At 45.8% G+C, this 27,517-nt stretch overlaps 1 protein-coding gene across 1 annotated transcript in view; it reads right to left on the bottom strand.

Annotated features, from left to right (window-relative positions):
• Positions 1-700: 700 nt before the first annotated feature.
• Positions 701-27,517, bottom strand: part of TEX14 (testis expressed 14, intercellular bridge forming factor) — a gene marked incomplete at its 5' end in the record, with an annotated part of 102,937 nt that continues 76,120 nt past the window's right edge. The window contains 5 exons of the mRNA XM_081346669.1: positions 701-1,001; positions 2,983-3,078; positions 3,983-4,109; positions 15,896-15,983; positions 26,359-26,498. Coding sequence (XP_081202795.1) covers positions 893-1,001; positions 2,983-3,078; positions 3,983-4,109; positions 15,896-15,983; positions 26,359-26,498 — 560 coding nt within the window. The 3' untranslated portion in view covers positions 701-892. The remainder of the gene's footprint in view (positions 1,002-2,982; positions 3,079-3,982; positions 4,110-15,895; positions 15,984-26,358; positions 26,499-27,517) is intronic.

Genomic DNA, 27,517 nt, shown 5'->3' with positions numbered 1-27,517 from the left:
AGGCGCTCACTCTGTTACGCGGCACTCGGGATTTGAACCGCCAAACTGCTGAACCTTCTAATCGACAAGCGCAGCATCTTAACCCACTGAGCCATCACGTCCCTAAAACCCCTATAACTCTGATTAAAAACCCAATTACAATAAGTTAAAAAATTAAAAAATCCTCAGTCCTGGCCGGAAAGCTTAAAGAGCCAGGTCTTCAGGTCCCGGCGGAACGAACGAAAATCAGGGGCAGTCCTAAGCTCTACGGGTAACTGGTTCCAGAGGGCAGGCGCACCCACAGAGAAGGCCCTCGCCCTGGGTGTTGCCCACCGGCAATCCTTTGCCGGCAGCACCCTGAGAAGGCCCTCCCTGTGGGAGCGTACTGGACGATGGGAGGCTGATGCCGGCAGCAGGTGTTCCCTCAGATATCCCGGACCCAGGCCATGTAGGGCTTTATAGGTCATTACCAGCACCTTGAATCTCACCCGGAGGGCAACCGGAAGCCAATGCAGCTCGCGGAGTAGAGGTGTTATATGGGAGTATCGGGAAGCCCCCATCACAACTCGCGCGGCTGCATTCTGCACCAGTTGAAGCCTCCGAGTGGTCCTCAAGGGCAGCCCCATGTAGAGAGCGTTGCAGTAGTCTAACCGGGAGGTCACGAGCGCATGAGTGACTGTGCGCAAGGCATCTCGGTCCAGATAGGTCCGCAACTGGCGCACCAGGGCAAAAGCTGAGCCGCGAATCCAGGAGGACACCCAAGTTGCGAGCCCTATCATGCTCCCCTCCCCTTTGCCAGTTTCAGATGCCACAGGGGAAAAGAAAAAAAAGAGAGATAGAGAAAGAGAAAGAGAAAGAAAAACAGGAGCCAAGCATTTAGCCAGCCGAGTGTCAAAAGTTTATCTTTTGGGTCTCAAGAAAATCCTTCGATGTTTTCAATGGATCCTTCGGATTCGCTGAAACTTTCTTCGGCTCCCCCTTTCATCTCAATGTTCCCGTGATGGGCACAGTTCGGCTCCCCCCTTGAAGGACAGAGAAGTCTGTGTCAATTGCAAAATATCTGACAAGGAGCCTCCGGCAGGCATGGTATCAACGCTGCTAACATCGGATGTTTTTGCTTGGACAACAGATGGAGGTGCAAACATTTTCTCCTTATGTTTTACTTTTACAGTAGATGATGTTGGGGGAAGGAATGTGCATGAGAGTTCAGCTAGACCAGGGGTCAGCAACCTGAAACAGTGAAAGAGCCACTCGGAACCGGTTCCCTCACAAAAGGAAAAACTGGGAGCCGCAAAAAATGTGTGCGTGTGCACGTACATGCACGCATGTGCAGAACAGGGTTTGACTGAATAGTGGAGACAAGGCAGGATATGCACCTACCCTGCATATTTGAATTGATTGGTTGAACTTTTTTAGTCCCTTTTTTGGGGGGACTGCACATGGCAGAGGACTGGGAGCCGCAGGAGACGGCTGAAAGAGCCACATGCGGCTCCGGAGCCGCAGGTTGCAGACCTGTGAGCTAGACAGAACAATGCTGTACCTAGCGTGAGAACCAAGGTCATGGAAATAAGAGATGCTAAGAATTGGCAGGCTGGAGAAAGCCTGCATTTCAAACTAATTGGAGAATGGGATTTATGACTGTGAATTGGAGGAGGGAATTGTGCTTTGATACTTATGTGCCCAGGGGAGGGGAATCCAGATTTTGGCTTCGACTATGTTAGTGCCGATGCTATGCTACTCAAAATAAAGGTTCTTTTAAGGTAAACAATGCCTCGAAGTTCTTTTGAAGAGTTTCACCTGTCGGAAACAGGACACACAATTTATCAAAGAGTTGGACTAGTCACTTGAACAAATTGCTTTTCCTTGGCTCCAAGGAAGAATCAGAACACAGAATGTACAGGTAAGTCCCCAACTTACGACCACAACGGAGCCCAAAATGTATGCTGCTCGGCAAGGGTTGTTAAGTGAGTTTTGCTCCGTTTTACGACCTTCCTTGCCACAGTTATGAAGCGAATTGTTGCAGTTGTTAAGCTAGTAACACGGTTGTCGAGTGAATCTGGCTTCCCTCGTTGACTTTGCTTGTCAGAGAAGGTCGCAAAAGGGGATCACACAACTTAAGTACATGCCAGTTGCCGAGCCCCCGAGTTTTGATCATGTAACCATGCGGATGCTGCAACGGTCGTTAAGTGTGAAGAACGTCGTAAGTCACTTTTTTTCAGTGCTGCTGTAACTTTGACGGTCACTAAATAAACTGCTGTAAGTCGAGGACTACCTGTAGTAGGGTTGGAAGGGACCTTGGAGGTCTTCTAGTCCATCCCCCTGCTCAGAGAGGAAACCTTACATCGTTTTAGACAAATGGCTCAGAACATTTCTCCTTAATTGCAGGTTGCTAAGTCTCCTTGATTAGTTTCCTTGCTTCCTTCCTCTATCCAAGAAAGAGTGGAAGTCCACCCCTCTTCAAGCATGCTGGCTGGGGAATTCTGGGAGTGGAAGTCCACCCATCTTAAAGCAGGCTGGCTAGGGAATTCTGGGAAAGGAAGTCCACCCATCTTAAAGCAGGCTGGCTGGGGAATTCTGGGAGTGGAAGTCCACCCATCTTAAAGACTGCTGGCTGAGGAATTCTGGAAGTCCACCCCTCTTAAAGCAGGCTGGATGGGGAATTCTGGGAATTGAGGTCCACCCATCTTGAAACTTGAATGGCTGGGGAATTCTGGGAGTGGAACTCCACCTAACTTAAAGCATGCTGACTAGGGAATTCTGGGAGTTAAAGTCCACCCCTCTTAAAGCAGGCTGGCTGGGGAATTCTGGGAGTGGAAGTCCACCCCTCTTAAAGCAGGCTAGCTGGGGAATTCTGGGAGTGGATGTCCACCCCTCTTAAAGCATACCAGCTGGGGAATTCTGGGAGTGGAAGCCCACCCGTCTTAAAGTCCTCTAGGTGTTTCCACCCACAAAAGCATTGGAGGAGAGACCAACGCTATGGGCATGACCCATCACTCCCTTTACCTCTGGATGGCATCTGGCACGTTCTTATTTATGTCATGGCTATCGGCAGTCGGACAGAGAATCTCCTCCAACTCTTTGTCCAGGCTTGAGTTAGCTCTGCCAGGGGGCAAAAAAAGAAGGAATGAAAAGACCATTAGCAAGGACAACCACGTTTCCACTGCCTGGCAGAGAGACACAGACAGAGAACTGGTTGTTGTGTCGTTGTCATTTGCACACCCCTCCAGCTGACTGCCTGGATAAACCCATCCAGTGTGATTTGCTAACCTGCCTGTTTTAATCTAAACGGGCAGCAGGCACAGACTGTGCCTTGCAGCGAACCCTCCAGTGTTAATAAGAGAACAACAGAGTTGCGGAAGGGACCTCAGAGGTCATCTAGTCTCACCCCCTGCTTAAGCAGCGGACCCTCTAGCACTTCAGACGAACGGTGGTCCAATCTCTTCTTAAAAAACCTCCGGCGTTAGGAACAAGAGTTACGGAAGGCACCTCCGAGGTCATCTAGTCTCACCCCCTGCTCAAGCAGCGGAGCCCGCTAGCATTTCAGACAAACGGTGGTCCAATCTCTTGTTAAAAAACCTCCGGCGTTAGGAACAAGAGTTACGGAAGGGACCTCGGAGGTCATCTAGTCCCGCCCCCCCCCCCGCTCAAGCAGCAGACCCTGCTAGCATTTCAGAGAAACCGTGATCCAATCTCTTCTTAAAAACCTCTGGCGTTAGTAGAACAGAACAACATTGATATGGAAGGGACCTCGGAGGTCATCTAGTCCAACCCTCCGCTCTGGCAGCCATACCCTTGCTTCAGCACCGTTGGAACTTTGAACGGACGTCAAAGGAACAGTTGTAAGTCAAGGACCATCGTTTATAATAATTTTAATAAATAATAAATAAGTGACCTTGGGGGTTGGGTGGTTATTTGTGGTTTTTTTTTGACATCTACCCACTGAACGCGTAACGAAAAAAATTAACCACCTTTCTTTCCTGCCATTCCGAGAGGCTGGCCATACCTTTCTGTGTCTTCTCCCGTACACATGATGTCGCTGAACCACAGGCTGTCCTGAGTTTGGCTCCCGTTGGTCCTTTCCTTTTCTTCCGGCTTCCCTGGTTTCTTTGAATCCAGTGGATCAAGATCTGCTGAGGGAAACAGAGCAACGGGTCAGTTTGGAAGCATATCCGGGCAGTTTTTCAAAGGAATTTTCATTCCTTGGTCTCTTCATTCAATTTCTTTGTAACCTGCCTTCATGATTTTTACAAGTAATTCAAAAGCGGCAAACGTTTCCCGCAGATCTTCCTCCTCCTCGTCTCCCCGCAACAACAACCCTGTGAGGTGGGCTGACCTGATAGACAAGGAGTGGCTTTCATACCAAAGGAAGCACTATAACTCACTGTTTCCTGGTCATTGGGACAGTCACCTAGCCGGTTTTCATGCCTAAGGTGGGATTAGAACTCACCATCTCCTGGTGATTGGCCCAAAGTCAGCCAGCCGGTTTTCATGCCTAAGGCGGGATTAGAACTCACCGTCTCCTGGTGATTGGCCCCAAATCACCCAGCCAGATTTCACACCTAAGGCGGGACTAGAACTAGTGATTGGCTCAAAGTCACCCAGCTGGCTTTCACTGCTAAGGCATCACTAGAACTCACCATCTCCTGGTTGATTGGCCCAAAGTCACCCAGCCAGCTTGTCACTGCACGTTTTTTTCATTGTTCGTCAGAAAGTTCATTTCTAACTGTACATTTTCCCCTGCTCTCTGCACCTGTTGTGATAACTTATCTGGTAACCATAGTGAATCCCATATGACTAGCTATGTTATGGTTTCAGTCCGTTTATTGCGCATGTCTAGAGAAAGTTCTGAGTTGTTATCTGTATTGTTTTCTTCACTTTGCTGTTACTGACTGTTACGTTAGGATGTAGCCCAGCTAGCTCTGTATAATATATATTTAGTTTTTATATTTTTGTAAGTAAAAGGTATTTAGTAAGATTATGCGTCGTGTTTTTCTTGCCTTCCTGCAAGCATATCATGCATTCTCTGAAGCACGGTCCGTCGCCCTCTACAAAGGTGATTTTTACCTTGACATTTTGGTAGCAGAGGATGGTTTGATTTATGTTTTTGGAGATGCATGTTTCTGCGGCTGTTATCAGTTAGTTAGTGCTAGTGAGGCAGCGGTGATTAACTGCTGAAACATGTCAGGAAGGAAGCCACGGCTGAAACGGGAGGCCAGGAGCTTGTCTGTTGGGCATCTCCCTTCGACCTTAAGGACTCCGATAGCTTCGGCCACACGCCTTGGAGAAGACGCACCTGCTCCTGTCTACGATGCAAGGTCAGTCACTCCTTTTTCTACTTTTCCAAGCTCCCTGGCAGCTGCTTTTGGAAATGTTCACACTCCAGGGGCTCAAGATGAGTTTCAAAGGCTTGGAGCGAAACCTAAAGTTCAGCCAAAGAAAATTTCTTCTGCTCCTTCAAGCCCCAAGCAAACTATGCAAGATAGGGCTATGCAAGGCTACTGTGAACAAATTGGGGTTTTTGAAAGGCGTTTGCAGCAGGCAAAGAAATATGTGTCAATGGTTCAGCAATATGAGAGGAATTATGAGCATGAACCGGCCATATTGCCACACCCACAAGGAGAAGCCATATTGCCTCCTTCTTCCCCAAAGCCTAAGTCACGCCCATCATTGAGTGTCATGCAAGACGATTGGGAACCGGAGGCTCCTATGTCACATGATTATGGGCTGTCCCAAAGGCCATACAGAGCCACAGTGATGCCTGAAGCAAATGTTATAGCACCATCTACTGGTGAAGCTGCATTAAGACATGAATTGGAGCTCTCACTCTCGCAATTGTCTATGGAGGAGTCTTTGCTCAGAGATACAAGATTTCTGCCGTTATCTGAGGCTCCAGTCCCTGATGGTGCTAGGATTCCTGTTACTATTGCTTCTCCTGTTAATATTGCTTCTATGCAAGCCCCTCTACCTGGCAGAACACAGCCATATTTAACCCACATGCAATTGCCACCGGGTTCTTATATGCGAAGGCCAGTGTCATCTGCAGGTTATGCTACTGCACCAGCCCCAGCGCCAGCGCCTCCTGCTGGCCAGGGTGGAATAGCAGCTCAAAGACAGGCACAGCCAGCACCAAGACTACCGGCAGCTTCAATGCAACTGCCGCATGTCCAGGCACAGATGCCACTGGTGCCCCCTGCAGGTTATGGTCGGATTGCACAACCTGCACAGCCAGTACCTCAATTGTATATTCCTCATCAAACACCTTCCATTGTACCACTGGCTGGTGATTCAAAATTAAAGAAGTCAGGACAGAATTACAGGGCATGGGTCAGTGAGGTTGGACTTTTGCTACGCAGAGAAGGTACTCACATGATGGTGTTTAATCCTCCTGCCCAGCCATGGACTCCTGACATATGGGACTTGGATAATAGAGCATGCACAACATTATTGATGTCAATGGACATTGAATTGCAGCTCACGTTTTCACAAGATGCAACTGCCCAACAAATTTGGACTCAGTTAGAGGCATGTTATCGGCCTACATCAATTGAGTCTACATGTTTGCTTTTGTCTGAGTTCCATGGTTCCAGATTAAAACCTGGTGAACATATTGGAGCACATTTGACTAAAATGAAAGGTATTAGAAAAGAACTGGGTGAAAAAGGCTATCCTATTGATGATTTTCAAATGATCAGCATTATCATCAATTCTTTGAATCATGAGTGGAAAGATGCTATTTCCAAGATCAATCAAGTGCCTATTGCTCAACGCACAGTGGATCATGTATGCAGAATTTTAGCCGAAGAAGAGGCACTTATGCAAGCTGCGCCACATTTAAGGGAACCACCTGCATCAAGAGCTTCAGCGAGGCGTGCCTTCCGTGGAAGGACTTACGTTCCAAGAATGCCAAGATGCTACATCTGTAATCGTGTGGGACATGCCACCCGGGATTGTCCCCAACGAGTTCCAGCGCCCGTCACATACCAGCCCAGAGGAACAGATTCCAGAGGAGGCAGAGGTAGAGGCGGACGACAAAGTCGTGGTCGTGGTTCCAGGCGTGATTCACAAGCTCCACTTGTCACATTGGTTGTGACCAACGATCCACAGCCTCAACCAGAGTACGACAGACGACTTCTTTGGACTTTGGACAGTGGAGCAGCATTACATGTTACCTACAGAAAAGAGCTTTACACAGAGATGCACGAGCCTGAACCTGAACTTCGTGAACTTTACTCTTTTTCCAATCATCCTGTTCAGGTCATGGGAAAAGGAACTGTCTACATTGAAGAGCTTGATGCTCTCATTCCAAATGTTTACTATGTTCCGTCTGCCAGTAGTAATTTGCTTAGTCAGAGTCATTTGTCTAGGTTTTCTCATTTTCAGGTCCACCATCTTGAAAAAGCAAGTTATATAGTCAAAGACGGAGATATTGTTGCTGAAACCGTGTTGATTGGTGGTGTTTATTATTTAAAACCAAAGTCTAAGCAGCAAGAGCAGGCAAGTATACACGTTCCAAAAAGCACAGGCCCAGAGAGAGACGTCCCAGAGAGAGATCCTGTTGCTACTCCAAAGGTTCCTAATAATGATAAAAATACAAAAAAGACACAGGTTGCTCACAGCAAGCCTGGGGTTCCTAACAAAAATGCTAATGTTGAGAATTCACTAACAGGTAAACCTTTGCATTCCAGGTGTATCCATAAGTGGCACAGAAGATTGGGTCATGCCAGTTTCCGTGTTCTGAAGAAGATGCCAGAGTTCGCAAGAGGTTTGGATCTAAAGGGGTGTAAGGTGTTTTTGGACTGTGCTGTCTGCAAGAAAGCCAAATCCAAGGCAGCAGCAATTCCAAAACGCGCTACACGCCTGTCAACACGCATTTTTGATTTGGTACACACTGACATAGTTGGTCCTTTTGCACCAACACTTGGTGGTAAAAGATATTTCTTGACAATCGTTGACAATTATTCTAGATATGGATATGTATATCCTATGAAAGAAAAATCTGAGACCTTTCAGATCTTTAAAGACTTTGCTAGTCTTGTCTATACCCAATTCGAGGTCAACATTGCCAGAATCCAGAGTGATCGTGGTGCTGAATTCATGTCTCAGCGTTTCCAGGACTGGATGCGTGAGAATGGGATAGTACATCAGACATCTGCTCCTTATACTCCAGCTGAAAATGGGGTGGCAGAACGCAGAAATGGGGTTTTGCAAACCATGATGCGTTGCCTCCTTGAAGATGCTAACCTCAGTCTTCCATACTGGGGTGAAGCTATCAAATATGCTAACCATATCATCAACCGCACTTGGAGTAGTGTGATAAATCAGACCCCTTATTTCATGTTGTATGGACACAAGCCTGATCTCTCACATCTCCATATTTTTGGTTCCTATGCTATGGTCAATATTCCTTTAGCCCAAAGAAAGAAAGGGGGTCCTGCAGCAAAAAGGATGAGATTTATGGGCATTGATGATAATTCAAAATGGAGCAAATACATTGACTCTCATCATGTTATTGTGGTTTCTCAATCTGCTACTTTTGAGGAAGATGCTGACTGGTCCAGGATTCATTCTAACGATCCTGGAGTTTATTTTCCTAGAGATGATGTTGCTGATGCCACGCAACCTGATGATCAAGATTCACAGGATAATGTTCCTTCCACGAGTTCTTCTCAACCTACTGTTCCGTCTTCGCAAGCCGCCGATGTTGCTGCTGGCGACGATGAAGACGAGGACGACACGGAAGAAGAATGGACGGTTGGCCCGAGACGTTCCAAGAGGTCCACAAAGGGAATCCCTCCAAAACGGTATTCGAGGCAAGTAACAAAAACACCTGTACCTTTGATTTGTAATGTTACACTTCCACCTGAGAAGTTCACACAGATCAAACATCTTCCTGAATCAGAACAAGATAAATGGTTTGAGGCAATGCAGGCTGAAATGGACAGTCTAAAGAAACTTCAAGTGTTTACGCCTGCAAGCCCTCCAGCAAACAAGAAAGTTATTGGTACTCGATGGGTCTACAGGATCAAAAAGAAGCCGAATGGTGAGTCGTTGTACAAGGCCAGACTCGTAGCCCAGGGTTTCGCTCAACGTTATCCTGAGGACTATACAAATACATACTCACCCACGGTGCGAACTGAAAGTGTGAAAATTGCTTTAGCCACTGCAACTATCCTTGGCCTAGAGGTTTTCCAGTTCGACGTTGAAACGGCTTATCTACACGCTGATCTTGATGAAGAAATTTACGTCAAAGGTCCTCCAGGTTTCCGACAGCAAGAAGGGGATACCTGGTTTCTACACAAAAGTCTTTATGGTCTGAAACAGTCTGGTTTAATGTGGTACTTATGTCTTTCTGACAAACTAAATTCAATGGGCTTTATTAAGTCCGAAACAGATGAATGCGTGTTTACTAAAAGATCCGGTAATAGGTATGAGATAACTCTTGTTTATGTCGATGATATTGTTTATATTGGTCCAAATAAGCAGATGAGTGAGGTTTTTGCTAAAGCTTTACAAAAGTTTTTCACGTTGAAGTGTTTAGGGTGTATTAACACTTATTTAGGTGTTCAAATTGCCAAAACTCAGAAGGGGTTTAGTCTCACACAAGAAGAGAAGATTGAACAACTGTTACATCACTGTAACATGGAGGACGCTAAGCCTGTGAGTATACCCATGCAAACTGACTTTCACATTTTGGCACATGAACCAAGTCCTGAGTTCGAAGATCAAACACTATATCGCTCAGTCATTGGGTCGCTGCTGTATATTAGTAGTTGGACTAGACCCGACATTGCACTTAGTGTTAATCTTTTATCACGACACGTAGGCAAGGCAAAACAGTTTCATTGGACATGTGTTAAAAAGTTATTAAGGTATCTAAAACACACCAAAGACATGAAGTTGTTGTTGGAACCCACACATACTGACTATGCAGAGTTATGTTGTTTTGCAGATTCAGATTGGGCGAGTGATAAGAAGTCACGGAAAAGTACATCAGGTTACATGATGTTCTTAAATGGTTGTCCTGTTTACTGGCATGTGCGTAAACAGAATTTTGTTTCTTGTTCCTCTACAGAAGCTGAGTATGCTTGTGTGTCTGATGCATGCAATTCTTTAACCTGGTTTGATGCTTTAGTCACAGATATCTGGACACATCCGATTCGACCGATCACAGTGATGGAAGATAATGAATCTGTGGTTTATATTTCCGAAACACGTTTTACAGGTTCAAGGTCCAGACACATTGACATCCGATATCAAAACATAAGGCAACTGGTTAAACAAGGTTTTGTGTCATTACAGTATGTGCCTACACGTGATCAAATTGCTGACATGCTGAACAAACCACTTCCTACAGCCCAGCATGAGTATCTGCGTGAGAAGATGTGCCTTACTTGAGTCTTCACTTTGCTGACGAAAGAAGGGGAATGTCACTGCACGTTTTTTTCATTGTTCGTCAGAAAGTTCATTTCTAACTGTACATTTTCCCCTGCTCTCTGCACCTGTTGTGATAACTTATCTGGTAACCATAGTGAATCCCATATGACTAGCTATGTTATGGTTTCAGTCCGTTTATTGCGCATGTCTAGAGAAAGTTCTGAGTTGTTATCTGTATTGTTTTCTTCACTTTGCTGTTACTGACTGTTACGTTAGGATGTAGCCCAGCTAGCTCTGTATAATATATATTTAGTTTTTATATTTTTGTAAGTAAAAGGTATTTAGTAAGATTATGCGTCGTGTTTTTCTTGCCTTCCTGCAAGCATATCATGCATTCTCTGAAGCACGGTCCGTCGCCCTCTACAAAGGTGATTTTTACCTTGACACAGCTATCCTACCTAAAGCAGGACTGGAACTCACCATCTTCTGGTGATTGGCCCAAAGTTACCAAGCCAGCTTTCAGGCCTAAGGAGGAACTAGAACTCACAGTCTGTAGCTTGGTGCTTTAACCACTAGACCAAACTGTCTGTGAGGGGAAGAAATCCCCACAACAGCCGTGTCAACAGCTGTAGGGCTGCATATCACTAAACCCAACTTGGGAAGTTCAAAGTTCAAAGGTTCCTTCCACCACCACCACTCCTTCTATTATTATTATTATTATTATTATTATTATTATTATTATTATTATTATTATTATTATTATTATTATTATTGCAATCAAACTTTGGATGCTTGGCAACTGGCTCATACTTATGACGGTCGCAGAGTCCCAGGGTCACGTGATTCCCCTTCTAACAAGCAAAATCAATGGGAGACCCAGATTCACTTAACAACTGTGTTACTAAGTTAACAACTGCAGCTGTTTGCTTAACAACTGTGGCAGGAAAGGTGATAAAACGGGGCAAACCTCACATATCACGTGAAGTGTTACTACCACTTTACAAGGCCTTGGTAAGGCCACACTCGGAATACGGCATCCAGTTTTGGTCACCACGATGTAAAAAAGATGTCGAGACTCTGGAAAGAGTACAGAGAAGAGCAACAAAGATGATCGGGGGACTGGAGGCTAAAACATATAAGGAACGGCTGCTGGAATTGGGGATGTCTAGTTTAATGAAGAGAAGGGTGAGGGGGGACATGAGAGCAGTCTTCCAGTATCTCAGGGGCTGCCCCAAAGAAGAGGGAGTCAAGCTGTTCTCCAAAGCGCCTGAAGGCAGGAGAAGAAGCAACGGATGGAAACTAATCAAGGAGAGAAGCAACCTGGAACCAAGGAGAAATTTCCTCACAGTGAGAACAATTAACCAGTGGAACTCCTTGCCTCCAGAAGCGGTGAATGCTCCAACACTGGAAGTTTTTAAGAAGAGACTGGACAGCCATTTGTCTGAAATGGTAGGGTTTCATGCCTGAGCAGGGGGTTGGACTAGAAGACCTCCAAGGTCCCTTACAACATTATTATTGTTTTTGTTGTTGTTTTTGTTGTTAGCAACAGAAATTTTGGGCTCTAGTGGGGTTCTAATCTGAAGACTATCTATACATAAAACCTACTAGTTAGTGTAACAGCATACCAGGGTGTGATTAAAACACGTAGCGCTATTGCACACCAGGGCTTTTAATATGAAAGCCGAGAGTCTGCGGCAAAAAGTTAAAAATAGAAGCCCCCAAAGACAGAAACTCTATAATAACAAAATGATTAAAATTAAATGGCGATCCTTAGCTGTACATAAAAAATTGGAACTGCTTCTGCTTTATTATTTTATTCACCATCGTATGTCAGACACAATTAAATTGTAAACGGTAAAATAGAAATTAAACGCAATTCCCACTCCCCTTGCATCTGTTATCTGCTGGTGGATTCAATGGTAGAAAACTTTGGGAAAATCCAGCAAATTTAATAGTACAGGCAGTCCTCGCTTTACAACGATCCATTTAGTGACCGCTCAAAGTAACAATGGCATTGAAAAAAGGGACTTACATCCGTTTTTCACACTTACAACCGTTGCAACACCCCCGTGGTCACGTGATTAAAATTCAGACTGATATTTACAACGGTTGCACGGTCCCAGCGATCCTGTGATTCCCTTTTGCGACCTGACAAGCGAAATCAATGGGGGGAAGCCAGATTCACTTAACGACCGTCTTACTAGCTTAACAACTGCCGTGATTCACTTAACAACGGGTGGCAAGAAAGATCATAAACGGGAGCAAAGATCACTTAACTGTCTTGCTTAGCAATGGAAATTTCGCACACAACTGCGGTCACAGATCAAGGACGACCTGCATGCCATAGTTTCTAATGCTAAAATATTAAATTTTAATATTAAAATCAATTTTCTGTGGTATGAAGTAAAAACAGAATCCCCCGAGACAAATCAATACCGTAACAAAACAATTTACAATTAAACTGCAATAGTTATGTGTACGTAAAAAGATTGGAATTGCTTCTGGTAAATTACTTATTCACCATCGTTGTGTCAGATATAATTAAAATGTAATGGGCAGAACACAAACTAAATACAATTCCCATTTTTAATGCAGTGATATTTGCTGACGGATTCAGGCTGCAACTGTACAAACGACAGACGACAGGCTTAAGATACAGGAGGGCAAAATGAAATTCAGTGGTGAAAAAAGTAAGGTTCTACATTTAGGCAGGAAAAACCAAATGTACAGGTACAGTACAGGGGGTACCTTGCTCAATAGTAGTAATTGTGAGAGGGATCTCGGAGTCCTAGTGGACAATCCCTTAAATAGGAGCCAGCCGTGTGCTGCAGCTGCCTAAAAAGCCAACGCAGTTCTAGGCTGCATTGACAGAGGGATAGAATCAAGATCAAGTGAAGTACTAATACCACTTTACAATGCCTTGTTAAGGCCACACTTGGAATACAGCATCCAGTTTTGGTCACCGCGATGTAAAAAAGATGTTGAGACTCTAGAAAGAGTGCAGAGAAGAGCAGCAAAGATGACCAGGGGTCTGGAGGCTAAAATATAGAAGAAATGGTTGCTGGAATTAATTGGGTATGTCTAGTTTAATGAAGAGAAAGAAGGGCGAGGGGCGACATGATAGCAGCCTTCCAGTATCTCAGGGGCTGCCCCAAAGAAGAGGGAGTCAAGCTATTCTCCAAAGCCCCAGAAGGCAGGACAAGAAGCAACGGATGGAAACTAGTCAAGGAGAGAAGCAACCTAGAACTAAGGAGAAATTTCCTGACAGTTAGATCAGGGGTGTCAAACTCAATTTCATTGAGGGCCGCATCAGCATGGCGGTTGCCCTCAGGGGGCCGGGTGGGTGTGGCCAGGGTGGGTGTGGCCTACTGGGTGGGTGTGGCTAGAGTGCGCATGGCCTACTGGGTGGGCGTGGCCAGCTCTACATCGTTGGCATCAAGGGTGCCTATGGGGGCCTGGGCAGGAGTGGGACAGATCTGAGGGTCTCTGGCAGAAGGAGGGTCTCTGGGCCAGGGCCAAGGCAGTGGGGGCCGTTTTTTATTTTTTTTAAAAAATTTTTAAAATTCCATTTATATCCCGCCCTTCTCCGAAGACTCAGGGCGGCTTACAAGCTTAGCAGTAGCCTTCATTCTATGTATATGCCTGCTTATTAGGGCTTTCACACACACCCCAAGCAGCATTATTACAAAGTCAGCTTAATTGCCCCCAACAATCTGGGTCCTCATTTTACCTACCTGGGAAGGATGGAAGGCTGAGTCAACCTTGAGCCTGGTGGGACTCGAACCTGCACTAATGGCAGGCAGCTGGTGTTACTTAAGGAGGCATTAGCCCACTGCTCCACCACTGTTTCCAGGATGGCTTCGCGGGCCGCATGAAACCACTTCGCGGGCCGGATCTGGCCCCCGGGCCTTGTGTTTGACATGTCTGAGTTAGAACAATTAACCGGTGGAACAACCTGCTTTTAGAAGTTGTGAATGCTCCAACACTGGAAGCTTTTAAGAAGAGACTGGACAGCCATTTGTCTGAAATGGGATAGGGTTTCCTGCCTGAGCAGGGGGTTGGACTAGATGACCTCCAAGAACTCTTCCAATTTATTATTATCATTGTTGTTGTTATTAAAACTTTTGAAAGGCCGACAAAGATCCTGCAATGTAATAATCCAGGTAGTTCTCAACTTATAGCCGTTCATTTAGTGAATGTTTGAAGTTACTAACGGTACTGAAAAAAAAGGACTTAGGACCATTTTTCATACTTTACGACCGTTGCAGCCTCCCCCTGGTCACGTGATCAAAATTCGCTCGCTTGGCAACTGACTTGTATTTGTGACGGTCGCAGTGTCCCCCGGGGGGGGTGTCACGTGATCCCCTTTGGCGACCTTCTGACGGGCAAAGTCAACGGGGCAAGCCAGATTCACTTAGATTTTAGATTTAGATTTTATTAGATTTATATACCGCCCTTTCCCGAAGGACTCAGGGCGGTTTACAGGGCATTTTAAAATCACATCAATATAAAATACAAAGTCAAAAGAGAATTAAAAGATTAAATTATCCCTGAAAATAAAACCCCAGTTAAAATTCTCAGCCTGGGTCAGAGAGCTCAAAGAGCCAAGTCTTCAGGTCCCGGCGGAATGAACGAAGGTCAGGGGCAGTCCTAAGCTCCACGGACAGCTGGTTCCAGAGGGCAGGCGCACCCATAGAAAAGGCCCTCTCCCTGGGTGTTTTTTTTATTTATTTTATTTTTTATTTTATTTTTTAATTACATTTATATCCCGCCCTTCTCGCCAGCAATCTTTTATCGGCGGCACCCTGAGCAGACCCTCCCTGTGGGAGCGCACAGGACGATGGGAAGATGACGCCGGCAGCAGGTGCTCCCGTAAGTAACCCGGACCCATGCCATTCAGGGCTTTATAGGTCATCACCAGCACCTTGAATCTCACCCGGAGGACAACCGGAAGCCAATGCAGCTCGCGGAGAAGAGGTGTTACATGGGAGTATCGGGAGACCCCCATCACAACTCGTGCGGCCGCATTCTGCACCAGTTGTAGTCTCCGAGTGGTCCTCAAGGGCAGCCCCATGTAGAGAGCATTGCAATAGTCTAAACGGGAGGTCACGAGCGCATGAGTGACTGTGCGTAGGGCATCTCGGTCCAGGTAGGGTCGCAACTGGCGCACCAGGCGAACTTGGGCAAAAGCCCCCCTGGTCACGGTTCGTATATGATCTTCAAAATTGAGCCGTGAGTCCAGGAGGACGCCTAAGTTGCGAGCCTTATCAACGGGGGGTAACACCTCACCCCCCATCATTAAAGGTGGAATAGTTTGGTTAGCCCGAGATGCCGTTGTTAACTAACTTAACAACCGTGGGACTAACGTCACAACTGCAGCGATTCACTTAAGGACGGTGGCAAGAAAGGTCGTAAAATGGGGCAAGACTCACTGAAAAACTGCCTTGCTTAGCTTGGCAACAGAAATTTGGGGCTCCCTTGCGGTCGTAAGTCAAGGACTAGCTGTAGATATCGATTGGGGCATGTTTGTAGGACAGCCTACCTTTTTTGGGTGGGTGTGGCTGAGCAGAAGGCATCTGCGTCCCCGTTTCTGCCCGATTGCTCGAGATGGGCAGCCAAAGATTACCGTCCTGAAAAACACACAAGTGCAAGAGTTAAAATCTGAGGTGAGCTGGGAAAGCAGGGAGAGTGGTTAGAGGCGAGGCTTGAATCGCTTTCCCCAGCCTGGTGCCCTCCAATGTTTGGGGCTTCAGCTTCCATTACGGAGCCAAACGAATCTCTTGTGGGATGTCTTGACACGTTGAAGCAGGGATGGGCTGTGAATCTCCATCCCGGCCCTGACTGGGTTGTGAGTAGCAGTTTTTTCAACACTGGAGTTGGCTTGGCTAGGGAGGAAGGTTTAGACCACCATTTGGATGGGCAGGGGTTGGACTAGAAGACCTCCAAGGTCCCTTCCAACTGTTATTCTATTCTATTCTTTCATTATTCTATTCTTGTTCTGTTTTTCCATTCCATTCCATCTTCTATTCTATTCCTATTTCTATTCTTATTCTTTTTCTATTCCTATTCTATTCCATTCCATTCTATTCTGTCCTGTTCTTTCCACATTCTATTCTATTCTAATTCTATTCCACAGTATATTATTCTATTCTATTCTATTCTTTCATTATTCTATTCTATTCTATTGTTGTTCTGTTTTACCATTCCATTCCATATTCTATTCTATTCCTATTTCTATTTTTTTAATTCATATTCCTATTCTATTCCATTCCATTCTGTCCTTTCCATATTCTATTCTATTCTATTCTATTCTATTCTATTCTTATTTCTATTCTATTCTATTCTTATTCTTATTCTTATTCCTAATTCTATTCTATTCTATTGTTCTACTTCATTCCATTATTCTATTCTATTCTATTCTTATTTCTATTCTATTCTATTCTATTCTATTCTTATTCTTATTCTTATTCCTAATTCTATTCTATTCTATTGTTCTACTTCATTCCATTATTCTATTCTATTCTATTCTATTCTATTCTATTCTATTCTATTCTATTCTATTCTTATTTCTATTCTATTCTATTCTATTCTTATTCTTATTCTTATTCTTATTCCTAATTCTATTCTATTCTATTCTATTCTATTCTTATTCTTATTCCTAATTCTATTCTATTCTATTCTATTCTATTCTATTCTATTCTATTCTATTCTATTCTATTCTATTCTTATTTCTATTTCTATTTCTATTCCTATTCCATTCCATTCTATGGGAGGATGTCAGGACCCACCTCAATCCACATCTTAGGAAATAAGAACTCTTGGATGCAAGTTTAGTCCAAAAGGAAAATGTTTACTAGGAAGGAATCGATTGTGGGAATACAAGACGGAATCTGAGAAAAGTTACATTTCAATCCTATATAAACCATTCCCATTCCAGCCCCTCCCCTCATCCATTTGGTCAGGCTGTCGTCAGTTGCTAGGTGTCAGGTTCTTCCATGGGAAAGGGAACTCTCCTTGGTTTTATGGTTATTGCTTCCCTTTTTCAGTTGTAAATGAAGACACAAACCATATCTGTCTGTCCCCCTCCCTTCCCCCGTTAAAACATCCCCTGTTGTTTGAAAATCGCTTTAGTAACCATCCTCTCCCCCCCCCCTCGGAGAGATGGCAGAATCCCCAGTAATAGCACGTTGTTCTACCTATACAATTATGAAATGTGATATAAATGGATTCTGACAGAGGAGGAGGTGTACAGACTCACAGGGGAGGGAAAGTAGAAAGGAGGCAAAGAAGAAAAAGGAGAAAAAGAGGAGGAAGAGAAGCAAGTGGAGGAGAGGAAGAGAAGAAGAAAAAAGAGAAGGAAAAAGGAGAAAAAGGAGAAGAGGAGGAGGAGGCAGGAAGGAAAAGGGGGAAAGAAGAGGAAGAGACAAAAGAAAGGAGAAGAAAAAAAAAGGAGGAGCAAAAAGAGAAAGGAGAGAACAAGGGAAGGAGAGAAGGAAAAGAGGAAGAAGAAAAAAGGAGAAGAGGAGGAGGAGGAGAAGGCGAGGAGAAAAAGAGGAAGAGGAGAATGTGGATGAGAACAAAAAAGGAGAGGAGGGGGAGGAGAAAAAGAGAGGACAATCATAAGGAGAAAAAGGAAGGAAAGAGGAGGAGGAAATGGAGGAGAGGAAGAAGAAACTTGCAGGAGGTCAGGGGACCCTTCTAGGTTACGAACCTCCACACAAACCAGATCCAGAGGTTTTATCTATTTCCCGTCTGGAATCCCCACCCCCCACTTTTCCTCAAAAATAACTTCCATCTGGCTTCGGCCTCTCTTAGATGGGACACTGTATTGAGGACACACACATACTCAAGGCAAGGGTGTATGTCTGTGCGTGCGTGTGTGTGCGTGTGTGTGCACCTGGGACACTGTACTGAGGACACACACATACTCAAGGCAAGGGTGTATGTCTGCATGCGTGCGTGCGCCTGGGACACTGTACTGAGGACAGATACATACTTAAGGCAAGGGTGTATGTCTGTGCGTGTGTGTGTGCGCGCGCGCGCCTGGGACACTGTAATGAGGACAGATACATACTCAAGGCAAGGGTGTATGTCTGTGCGTGCGTGTGTGTGTGTGCGCATGCGCGCCTGGGGCACTGTACTGAGGACAGATACATACTCAAGGCAAGGGTGTATGTGCGTGCGTGCGTGCGCGCACCTGGGACACTGTACTGAGGACACACACATACTCAAGGCAAGGGTGTATGTCTGTGCGTGCGTGTGTGTGCGTGTGCACCTGGGACACTGTACTGAGGACACACACATACTCAAGGCAAGGGTGTATGTCTGTGCGTGCGTGTGTGTGCGTGTGCACCTGGGACACTGTACTGAGGACACACACATACTCAAGGCAAGGGTGTATGTCTGCATGCGTGCGTGCGCCTGGGACACTGTAATGAGGACAGATACATACTCAAGGCAAGGGTGTATGTCTGTGCGTGCGTGTGTGTGTGTGCGCATGCGCGCCTGGGACACTGTACTGAGGACAGATACATACTCAAGGCAAGGGTGTATGTGCGTGCGTGCGTGCGCGCACCTGGGACACTGTACTGAGGACACATACATACTCAAGGGAAGGGTGTATGTCTGTCTGTGTGTGTGTGCGCGCGCGCGTGCCTGAGGACACATACATACTCAAGGCAAGGGTGTATGTCTGCGTGTGTGTGTGCGCGCGTGCGTCTGGGACACTGTACTGAGGACACATACATACTCAAGGCAAGGGTGTATGTCTGTACATCCATGTGTGTGTGTGCGTGCGCGCACACCTGGGACACTGTACTGAGGACAGATACATACTCAAGGCAAGGGTGTATGTCTGTGTGTGCGTGTGCGCCTGGGACACTGTACTGAGGACACATACATACTCAAGGCAAGGGTGTATGTCTGTGCGTGCCTGCGTGCGTGTGTGCGCGCGCACGCCTGGGACACTGTAATGAGGACAGATACATACTCAAGGCAAGGGTGTATGTCTGTGCGTGCGTGTGTGCGCGCACGCACCTGGGACACTGTACTGAGGACAGATACATACTCAAGGCAAGGGTGTATGTCTGCATGCGTGCGCGCACCTGGGACACTGTACTGAGGACACATACATACTCAAGGCAAGGGTGTATGTCTGTACATCCGTGTGTGTGTGTGTGTGTGTGTGTGTGTGCGCACGCGCGCCTGGGACACTGTACTGAGGACACATACATACTCAAGGGTGTATGTCTGTGCATCTGTGTGTGTGTGTGTGTGTGCCCAGAGCAACACAAATTACCTGCAACTGGGAACCTGCCTGCCTGCTCGGCAAATTGCTCCTCTTTGAAAACCCTCCTTGATATGGTCGGACCCAGAGGGCTCCTATAGAGTCAACGCGGATTTGCAATTGCTCGTGGTTGTAAACTTTTTATTTCCCTGGGCTTAAAAAAAAACCCAAAAAAACAACCCACCCACCCCACAAAAGCAAAAGGCTGGCAGCAGGTTCAATCTTGTTCTTTCCCCCCCCCCCCCCCGGAGTGTATTTCGCCTGCGGTTGTTAAAAAAAAAGCCTTAAGTGCTTGGTAACTGAGAAAATTGCTATAATGGAAAGAATATTGTACGATTGCCTTTTATCCCTGCGTCTGGCAGCTGAGTGCCACAAAAAGGTTATTTAACTAACCCAAGGCTGTTTGCTGAGAATCTCTCTCTCTCTCTGTTGTTTTTGTGTGTGTGTGTGTGTGTGTGTGTGTGTGTCTGTGTGTGTGTCTGTGTGTGTGTGTCAATCTCCTTTAAAGGCAGGACAAGAAGCAACGGATGGAAACTAATCAAAGAGAGAAGCAACCTGGAACTAAGGAGAAACTTCCTGATACTCAGAATAATTAACCAGTGGAACAACCCTGCCACCAGAAGCTGTGAATACTCCAACACTGGAAGTTTTTAAGAAGAGACTGGACGGCCATTTGTCCGAAACGGTATAGGGCTTCCTGTCTGAGCAGGGGGTTGGACTAGATGACCTCCAAGGTCCCTTCTAACTCTGTTCTTCTGTTATTCTATAACTTGTGTTTCCCAGCAGTCTATCGACAAGACTTTGTAACACAATCTTTATACACACACACACACACACCCAACCCTTCCTTCTTTCCCAACCAACGAATCTCTGGCAGAGGTGATGTTCTGTACTGACTGTTACTACCAAGAGGGGAAAAACGCTTTTTTTTTAATTGAAAAGTTTTACAATACACTTTAAGCATAAACTGCTTCCCTCCTCCTCCCCCCCAAACTTTCCCTCCCTCCCCCTCCCCCCCCGAATTCCCAGAGCTGAATACAGGGTATTGCCTCTAACAAACTCAAAAACACTTTTGAGAAGAAACTGGATAGCCATTTGTCTGGAATGGGATAGGCTCTCCTGCTTGAGCTGGGGGGTTGAGCTAGAAGACCTCTTGAGGTCCCTTCCAACTTATTCTATGTTATTCTACAGTTTCTCCCAGGAATCTGTCTGGATCTCAGGCAAACATGCCCACTCCTTTCTAGGGCGGAAGGAACCGTCTCTTGAGAACCTAAATTCTTTCAATAATTTATCCTTCCTTGCTAGCAGAGCTGTTTTTCCCGGGCTGGGGGCTCAGAGGAGGCCATCGCAAGCCAGGTGAAACTGCAGCTCCTAATGAGCTGATTAAGCATTTCCTGGCTGAGTTGTCAATCCGAAGAGGACGGGGTTGACCAGGGGCAACGGCTGACGATCTCCTTCCGTGGTCTACAGATACTCTTAACTCATTCTCCCTCTGCAGAGTGCAGCAGAGATGGAAAAGAATAGGATAGGATAAAGGGGGACAGGATAGGGTAGGGTAGGATAATGAAATGGAATGGAATGGAATTCAGAATAGAATAGAATAGAATAGAATAGAATAGAATAGAATAGAATAGAATAGAATAGAATAGAATAGAATAGAATAGAATAGAATAGAATAGAATAGAATAGAATAGAATAGAATAGAATAGAATAGAATAGAATAGAATGATGAATGAAATGAAATGAATGGAGTAGTGTAGAACAGAACAGAACAGAACTGTTGGTGGAGCAGTGGGCTAATGCCTCCTTAAGTAACACCAGCTGCCTGCAATTAGTGCAGGTTCGAGTCCCACCAGGCTCAGGGTTGACTCAGCCTTCCATCCTTCCGAGGTAGGTAAAATGAGGACCCAGATTGTTGGGGGCAATAAGATGACTTTGTAATAATGCCACTTCAGATGGGGCCGAAAGCCCTAATAAGCAGGCATATACATAGAATGAAGGCTACTGCTAAGCACATTGATTTGTGCTTAAATTGTAAGCCGCCCTGAGTCTTCGGAGAAGGGCGGGATATAAATGGGATTAAAAAAAAGAACTGAACAGAAAAGAACAGAAAATAATACTTGTATAATAGAATAGAATTAGAGTAGAGTAGAGTAGAGTAGAGTAGAACAGAATAATGAAATAATGGAATGGAATGGAATAGAATGGAATAGAATAGAATAATGAATGAAATGGAATGGAATGAAATGAATGGAGTAGAGTAGAAAAGAACAGAACAGAATAGAAAAGGAATAGAATAGAATAGAATATGAATAGAATTAGAGTAGAATATGATAGGATATAGAAGATAGGATAGGGTTCTGTAGGATAATGAAATAATGGAATGGAATGGAATAGAAATAGAAATGAATAGAATAATGAATGAAAGGAATGGAGTAGAGTAGAAAAGAACAGAAAAGAATAGAATTAGAGAAGAAGCACAGTAGAACAGAACAGAATAATGAAATAATGGAATGGAATGAAATAGAATAATATTAGAATAAGAATAGTGCTACACTCAATTTGCCAGCAAATTTGGAAAACTCAACAGTGGCCACAGGATTGGAAAAGATCAGTTTACATTCCAATTCCAAAGAAAGGCAGTGCCAAAGAATGTTCAAACTATCGCACCATTGCACTCATTTCTCATGCTAGTAAAGTTATGCTTAAAATTCTACAAGCTAGACTCCAGCAGTATGTGGATCGAGAACTACCAGAAGTACAGGCAGGATTTCGAAGAGGCAGAGGAACCAGAGATCAAATTGCTAACATACGCTGGATCATGGAGAAAGCTGGAGAGTTCCAGAAAAACATCTACTTCTGCTTCATTGACTATGCTAAAGCCTTTGATTGTGTGGATCATAAAAAACTGTGGCAAGTCCTTAAAGAGATGGGCATACCAGACCATCTTATTTGTCTCTTGAGGAACCTATATGTGGGCCAAGAAGCAACAGTGAGAACTGGACACGGAACCACTGATTGGTTCCAAATTGGGAAAGGAGTCCGGCAAGGCTGTATACTGTCGCCTTGCCTATTTAACTTATATGCATGAGAAAGGCAGGGCTAGATGAATCAAAAGTTGGAATTAAGATTGCCGGAAGAAACATCAACAACCTAAGATATGCAGATGATACCAATCTAATGGCAGAAAGTGAAGAGGAACTAAAGAGCCTCTTGTTGCGAGTGAAGAAGGAGAGTACAAAACTTGGGTTGAAACTAAACATTAAGAAAACCAAGATCATGGCATCTGGCCCTCTCAATTCCTGGCAAATAGATGGGGAAGAAATGGAGGTAGTGACAGATTTTATTTTCCTGGGCTCCAAGATCACTGCAGATGGGGACTGTAGCCAAGAAATTAAAAGACGCTTGCTCCTTGGGAGGAAAGCCATGGCAAATCTAGACAGCACACTAAAAAGCAGAGACATCACCCTGTCAACAAAAGTGCGTATAGTCAAGGCTATGGTCTTCCCAGTTGCAATGTATGGCAGTGAAAGCTGGACCATAAGAAAGGCTGAGCGCCAAAGAATTGAACCCTTTGAACTCTGGTGCTGGAGAAGACTCCTGCGAGTCCCTTGGACTGCAAGGCGATCAAACCGGTCAGTCCTAGAGGAGATCAACCCTGACTGCTCTTTAGAAGGCCAGATCCTGAAGCTGAAACTCAAATACTTTGGCCACCTAATGAGAAGGAAGGACTCACTGGAGAAGAGCCTAATGCTGGGAAAGGTTGAGGGCAAGAGAAGAAGGGGACGACAGAGAATGAGGTGGCTGGATGGAGTCACTGAAGCAGTAGGTGTGAACTTAAATGGACTCCAGAAGATGGTAGAGGACAGGAAGGCCTGGAGGAACATTGTCCATAGGGTCGTGATGGGTCGGACACGACTTCGCAACTAACAACAGGAATAGGAATAGGAATAGGAATTAAATTAGAATAGAATAGAATAGAATAGAATAGAATAGAATAGAATAGAATAGAATAGAATAGAATAGAATAGAATAGGAATAGGAATAGGAATAGGAATAGGAATAGGAATAGGAATAGAATAGAATAGAATAGAATAGAATAGAATAGAATAGAATAGAATAGAATAGAATAGAATAGAATAGAATAGAATAGAATAGAATAGAATAGAATAATGGAATAATGGAATGGAATAGAATAGAACAGAACAGAATATAGAATAGAATTCTTTATTGGCCAAGTGTGTTTGGACACACAAGGAATTTGTCTCCGGTGCAGAAGCTCTCAGCATATGTAAAGCAACAAGCGATACATCACCATCATAATCATAAAATACAACCATCATAAATCACGATATAACATTCAGTGATAGTCATAGGATACTAAATAAGCAATCAACGTACAGGAGGGCAATAATAAAAGCAATCAACATAAATCATAAGATACACACAACAAAGTTACAGTCACGGGAAGCTAAGGAAATAGGTAATAGGAAAGGGGAGAAGGAGAGTAGAAATACCGCTTTACTAGGCGGTGTGACATCCCAGGGTGTGAGTTGCTGAGAAACTGAATGGCAGGCTAGATAACCCCGAAGAAGAAGAAGAGCAGCAGGGACAGGAGGAAAATTAAGGGGAGGGGAGCCAAGTTTGCTAAATCCACCGAATACAGGTAATCCTTAACTTACAACCATTTCATGACCGTTCAAAGTTACTACGGGACTGGAAAAATGACCGTTTTTCACACTTACGACCGTTGCAGCATCCCCATGGTCATGTGATCAAAATTCGGACGCTTGGCAAATGGCATGTACTTATGACGGTTGCAGTGTACCCCAGGGGTGTGTGTGTGTGTGTGTGTGTGTGTGTGTGTGTGAGAGAGAGAGAGAGAGAGAGAGAGAGAGAGAGAGAGAGGTAGGGAGGGAGGGGGAGAGAGAGAGAGAGAGAGAGAGAGAGAGAGAGAGAGAGAGGTAGGGAGGGAGGGGGAGAGAGAGAGAGAGAGAGAGAGAGAGGTGTGATCCCCTTTGGCGACCTTCGGACACGCAAAGCCAATGGGGAAGCCGGATCCCCCATAGCAACTGTGTTAAGTGATTTGCTTAGCCACTGTGGCGAGAAAGTCGGCGAAATGGGGGGAAACCTCACAACTGTCTCGCTTAGCAATGGAACTCTGGAGATCGATTGTGGTCGTAAATTGAGGACTTCCCGTAAAGAAAGGTGAGGCCTGGTTGTGCCACCCAAACGCTGAGGTCCCTTAAGCGGAATGCTTTGCAGAACAGGAAGGTGAATCCCTTTTTGAGTGTGCTGTGCTTTGTGTTGTATACTGTAAGGCAGGGGTCCCCAATTCCCCGTCCGTGGACCGGTACTGGGCTGGACACGCCAGCAACCGGTCCGCACAAACAAGCAAAGGTCCATCCATGGGATGCAGGCAGGACACAAAACCATACACTCTCAAGTCCACGGAAAAACCTCTCTCCATGGTGCCCAATGGTTTGCCATTGCCTGCTTCCAAGGGCTGAGAGAGGAGGCCTGGCCCAAAAATCACCCAACAGACTTTCATTCCTAAGGCAGTGCTAGAACTCACTGTCACCTGGTAATCGGCCCAAAGTCACACAGCTGACTTGGGGTCAACCACGTGGAGTCAGGGAATTCTAGTTTTGTCTTAGGCCTGAAAGGGTGACGAGGTGACTTTGGGCCAATCACCAGGAGAGGGTGAGTTCCAGTCTCGCCTTAGCCATGAAAGCCGGCTCGTGCTGTGGTTTGTCTTCCATAGTTTTAAGGTCCAAACTGGGCTGAGGCTGAGAGAGAATGACTGGCCCCAAATCACCCGACCGTCTTTCATTCCTAAGGTAGTGCTAGAACTCACTGTCACCGGGTAATCGGCCCAAAGTCACACAGCTGACTTGGGGTCAATCACTTGGGGAATTCTAGTTCTATCTTAGGCATGACAGCTGACTAGGTAACTTTGGGCCAATCATCAGGAGGTGGTGAGTTCTAGTCCTGTCTTAGGCACAAAAGCCATCTGTGAGACTCTGGGCCAATCACCAGGAGACGGTGATTTCTAGTCCTGCCTTAGGCACAAAAGCCATCTGGGAGCCTTTGGCCAATCACCAGGAGACGGTGAGTTCTAGTCCCGCCTCAGGCACGAAAGCCATCTGGGAGACTTTCGGCCAATCAGCAGTAGACGGTGAGTTCTAGTTTCGCCTTAGGCACGAAAGCCATCTGGGAGACTTTGGGCCAATCACCAGGAGACGCTGATTTCTAGTCCCACCTTAGGCACGAAAGCCATCTGGGAGACTTTGGGCCAACCACCAGGAGACGGTGATTTCTAGTCCCGCCTTAGGCACGAAAGCCATCTGTGAGACTTTGGACCAACCACCAGGAGACGGTGAGTTCTAGTCCCGCCTTAGGCACAAAAGCCATCTGGGAGACTTTGGGCCAATCACCAGGAGACGGTGAGTTCTAGTCCCGCCTTAGGCATGAAAGCCGGCTGGGAGACTTTGAGCCAGTCCCTTTCTCTCTGTCCTAGGAAGCAGACAATGGCAAACCACTTCTGAAAAACCTTACCCAAAAAAGCTGCAAGAATCCATCCAGGCAGTGGCCGGGAGTGAAAAAACCGAAGACACACACATACCCCAAAATCGCCAGTGTGTTTTCCTGAATCCACTTACAGGTCGTAAAAGCCCTGCTGATGGATGTGGGGCGGCTGGCGCCTCTTCTGTCCTCACCGCTTTCGCACCGGGGGCAGGAAACGTACTGACTCCTAACAAGGAGACGTCCTGTGTAGCCCAGCAAGACGTATCTATGGTCATCACGCAATAATCCTTGCATTTTGTGACGGTGGAGGAAAATTTCGGTGGTGGATCCACTGGGGGCGGGGGGGGGGAGAAAGAGGAAGAGAGAATGGAACAATTTTTAATGTGCCCTTTACTTTCTCCCACGCACGCACGCTCACACGCACGCCCACAATTTATTAAAACAAGTTCGAACTAGCTCCTTTCGGTTCGCGGCGAGGGGGCGGCGGGGGGGAGACAAAATTGCTGCCAGGTGTTCAGAAGAGACGTGGCTTTCAGCTCTGTTCTTCTCTGCCGCTCAAAAGTCCAGCCGTTTGCAACACAGGTCCCTCCTCGCCCGACGATCACCGTGGAATCCAACATTCCCGCTGCTAAGCGAGACAGTCCTTAAGCGAGTGGCGCTCCGTTTTATGACTTCCTGCCACAGTGGCTAAGTAAACCATGCAGCGGTTGACCTTGCTTATCGGAAGCTGTCTGGGCAAGTTGCAAATGGCGATCCCGGGACGGTACAAATGGGATACGCGCCAGCGGCCAAGGGCCCGAATTTGATCACGCGGCCTTAAGAGATGCTGCAATGATTGTTAAGTATAAAAACTGGGAATATTGGCTACTTTTTCTCCAGTTCCGGGGCCGCTTTGAACCGTCACTAAATGAATGGCTGCAAGTCAAGGACGACCTGTAATTGCAAACGGGTTGCCAAGCGCATGAATTATAACCCTAAAAGCTCAGGCACACCGTGGCAGCCACAAACGTTGAGGACGTGTCTTAAGTCGGTCTTTCCCACGACACGGAAGGCATGATAGGAACCTGAAGACTACCTGTATACAAACCGAAAGGTGTTTTTTTTACGAGGCAAGTGGACTTCCTCGTTTGAAGGGGTTTCGCTTCTCCTCCCAGAAGCTTCTTCAGCTCTGACTGGATGGTGGGGAATGGAAGGACTCATTACTCCTTGCAGACAGCTGGTCATTTGCCTTCTTTTGAAGAGTCGTTGAGGCCGCTTGGAGGCTTTATCTGTGACCTCAGGGTCACTTGAGTGGTGCAAATGGGGGTGGAGCCTTCTTGGACCTGCGGAAAGGACCGTGTGGTAGACTCG

Source organism: Vipera berus (assembly GCF_964194415.1).
Source record: "Vipera berus genome assembly, chromosome: 1".
Lineage (NCBI taxonomy): Eukaryota > Metazoa > Chordata > Lepidosauria > Squamata > Viperidae > Vipera > Vipera berus.
Note: the sequence above shows the minus strand (reverse complement) of the source record. Positions and strands in the feature narration are given on the sequence as shown.